This window comes from Phaseolus vulgaris, chromosome 5 (genome assembly GCF_000499845.2).
Source record: "Phaseolus vulgaris cultivar G19833 chromosome 5, P. vulgaris v2.0, whole genome shotgun sequence".
Taxonomy (NCBI): domain Eukaryota; kingdom Viridiplantae; phylum Streptophyta; class Magnoliopsida; order Fabales; family Fabaceae; genus Phaseolus; species Phaseolus vulgaris.
In genome coordinates, this window is record NC_023755.2 from 26459694 (window position 1) to 26462934 (window position 3241).

A 3241-nucleotide genomic window follows, 5' to 3' on the forward strand; every position below is an offset into this window, starting at 1 on the left:
CTGAAGAGGATGAACATAACATCATTATGCAGAAACTGGATTGCTGTCCAAAAAAACAATCGATTGATTCATCGAAACAATCGGTTGAAATTCTGCAGCAGGATGAGTTGCCTAAAGAATGGAGAATTCCAAGAGATCTGTCAGTGGAGAACATCATTGGGCAGATAAAGGAGGGTGTTTCTACATGTAGTTCTATCTCAAACTTCTGCAGGCACACAACTTTTGTCTCTCAAGTTGAACCAAAGTCAATTGAAGAAGCTCTTAAAGATGAAAAATGGGTAGATGCAATGCATGAAGAGCTGAATCAGTTTGCTAGGAATGATGTATGGTTTCTTGTCCCCAAGACAGATGAGATGAACATCATTGGATCTAAATGGGTATTCAGAAACAAGCTGGATGAATTTGGTATAATTACAAGGAACAAGGCAAGGCTTGTGGCTAAAGGTTATAATCAAGAAGAAGGCATAGATTATGGAGAAACCTTTGCTCCAGTTGCAAGATTAGAAGCTGTAAGGTTGCTGCTGGCCTTTGCTTGTATGAGTGGATTCAAATTGTTTCAAATGGATGTCAAGAGTGCTTTCCTCAATGGAATCATCAATGAAGAAGTGTATGTTGAGCAACCATCGAACTTTGAGGATCATCAACATCCCAATCATGTTTTTAAGTTGAAAAAGGCACTGTATGGGCTTAAGCAAGCTCCAAGGCACTGTATGAGAGACTTAGTAACTTCCTTTTATCTCATGGCTATGAAAGAGGGATGATTGAAAAAACTCTTTTCATTAAGAAAGCAAATTCTGAAATTATTTTGGTCCAAATCTATGTTGATGACATCATTTTTGGTGCTACCAAAGATAGTTTATGTGAGGAGTTTGTAGCTGCCATGCAAGGTGAGTTTGAAATGTCTATGATGGGAGAACTTTCATTCTTTCTTGGACTGCAGGTTAAGCAATCAAAGGATGGGATTTTCCTATGCCAATCAAAGTATTGCAAAGAAATCCTCAAGAAATTTGAGATGGAGAGTTGTAAAGAAGCTAGTACACCTATGCCTTCAAGTTGTTATATGGATGCAGATGCTGCTGGAAAAAGGGTAGATCAAATGAAATATAGAGGTTTAATTGGTTCTTTACTCTATCTCACAACAAGTAGACCGAATGTCATGTTTGTCGTGTGTCTTTGTGCAAGATATCAAGCAAATCCAAAGGAATCTCACCTTAAGGCTGCAAAAATAATTCTCAAATATCTCAAAGGAACTACCAATGTTGGTCTATGGTATCCTTCTTACTCTTCTATACACTTAATTGGATATTCAGATTCTGATTTTGCAGGGTGTAAGCTGGACCAAAGAAGCACAAGTGGTACTTGTCATCTTTTTGGATCAAGTCTCATTTCTTGGCTTAGTAAGAAACAAGCCTGTGTAGCTCTTTCCACTGCAGAAGCATAATACATTGCTGCTGGGAGCTGTTGTGTACAAATTCTTTGGCTTAAACAGCAGCTTGCAGATTTTGGTTTGAAGATCAGCAAGGTTCCTTTGCTTTGTCAGAACACAAGTGCTATAAATCTCACCAAAAATCAGATTCAGCACTCAAGAACAAAGCACATTGAGATTCGTCATCACTTCATAAGAGATCATGTGAACAATGGAGATTGTGAGATGAAATTCATTGAAAGAAAACTACAACTTGCTGATATATTGGCAAAACCTTTGCCAAAAGACAGGTTTTTCTTTTTAAGAAATGAGTTAGGTATTCTTGACTCTCAAACTCTCTTTTAAACTCTTTTCTCTGCATAAAGTCTATTTGTGAAGACAATAGGGGGAGAATATGGTTATATGGTTTCTATGTTGCTCTACAAACTGTTATAACTCTTTAAATTTATGTTTTTAAGTTATTTTTGCTTTTGCTAATAAAAACAACCGATTGAATAAAAGAAACAACCGGTTGTTTCTCTAATATTGTTGTTTGTTTTGGATGGTTTTCTTCTTTTGTGATTATACAGAAAATTAGTTGTGGTATGATCATAACTTGCTATGAGAGGGATTGCATAGTTTTTTGTTTTGTAGGTGCAATTTCAGATTGAATCTAGATCAACACAAGCAACTAGGGATTTGTCTTCATCAAATAGGGGGAGATTGTTGATCAAGAGTGATCAAGTGCTTTGAAGAATCCAAATCCAAAGTGTTTGATGAAAGGCTGGTGTTGCTGTTGTGTTTGGGTGGGATCTGGGTAGAATAGAATGTGATCCACTCATTTTGTTGAATCTAAAGCTGATGTGATTTAAAACCTTTTTGAAATCAAGTGTTTTTCCAACTAAGTGAAAAACAACCTGTTGTTTTGTCGAATCAACCGGTTGTTTTACTCTTAGGAGTTTTGAAAAGGTTGAAAATTGTTTTAGTTTGGTTGACTTAACTGTCAAACCAAACAATCGGTTGTTTCGTGGTTTCAACCCATTGTTTCTTTGGAAAGCCTAACAAAATTCTGTTTTGAATGTTGAATTTGCTTTAAATGTTTTTCAACTGAATACGCTCCTTCATTAATTGCTTTGACCAATGTGTTGAAAGTATAAATGGTTTGTTTATGTTTTCAAACAAAAAGAGAAACAGTTTTCAGTTTGAGAGATTTTGTTTCTAGATTTGAACATTCACATCAAGCTTTGGTTTTTCAAAGAGCGTAGAATAGGATTGGAATTGTATTGATTTCAGTTTGTACTATGAACAAGTGTAATCCCTTCTAAACCTCCTGTATTTCTGGTGTGTTGTGACCAAGGAGTGTTGTGTGTTCTTGAGGTGGTCAAGATCAATACTCTTGGTGTGTTTTGCAAAAGGGAGTGTGTTTCTTGAAGGGTTCAAGGTCACTACTTTGGTGGTTTGTTTGTTGTAATCTGGTTTGATTGCTTAGTGGATTACCTAGTGGTTTTCTGGGGACTGGATGTAGCTCTTGGCTTAGGAGTGAACCAATATAAACTATTGGTGTATCTCTATCTTACTCTGAACTTATTTAATTTCTGTTTTTAGCTTTACTTATATAAACAATTGATTGTTTCGAAGAAACAACCGATTGTTTTTTGTTGCTTTGTTGTTTGATTGGTTATATTCTTGACTAACTTGATTCTTAATCTGGATTCACACAAAGAATTTTGTTAAACCTGATTTTTTTTAAACAAACCCCTCTTAAACAATTCACCTCCCTCTCGTTTAAGGCTATATATTCTAACAATTACACCATCAATTTATATTGGTTCACTC

At 35.7% G+C, this 3241-nt stretch overlaps 1 protein-coding gene across 1 annotated transcript; it reads left to right on the top strand.

Moving 5' to 3' along the window:
* Nucleotides 1-757: 757 nt before the first annotated feature.
* LOC137834205 (uncharacterized mitochondrial protein AtMg00810-like) lies at nt 758-1441 on the top strand. Its single transcript, XM_068642267.1, has one exon. It carries the CDS (start codon nt 758-760, stop codon nt 1439-1441), a length of 684 nt encoding a protein of 227 aa, XP_068498368.1.
* Nucleotides 1442-3241: the final 1800 nt, after the last annotated feature.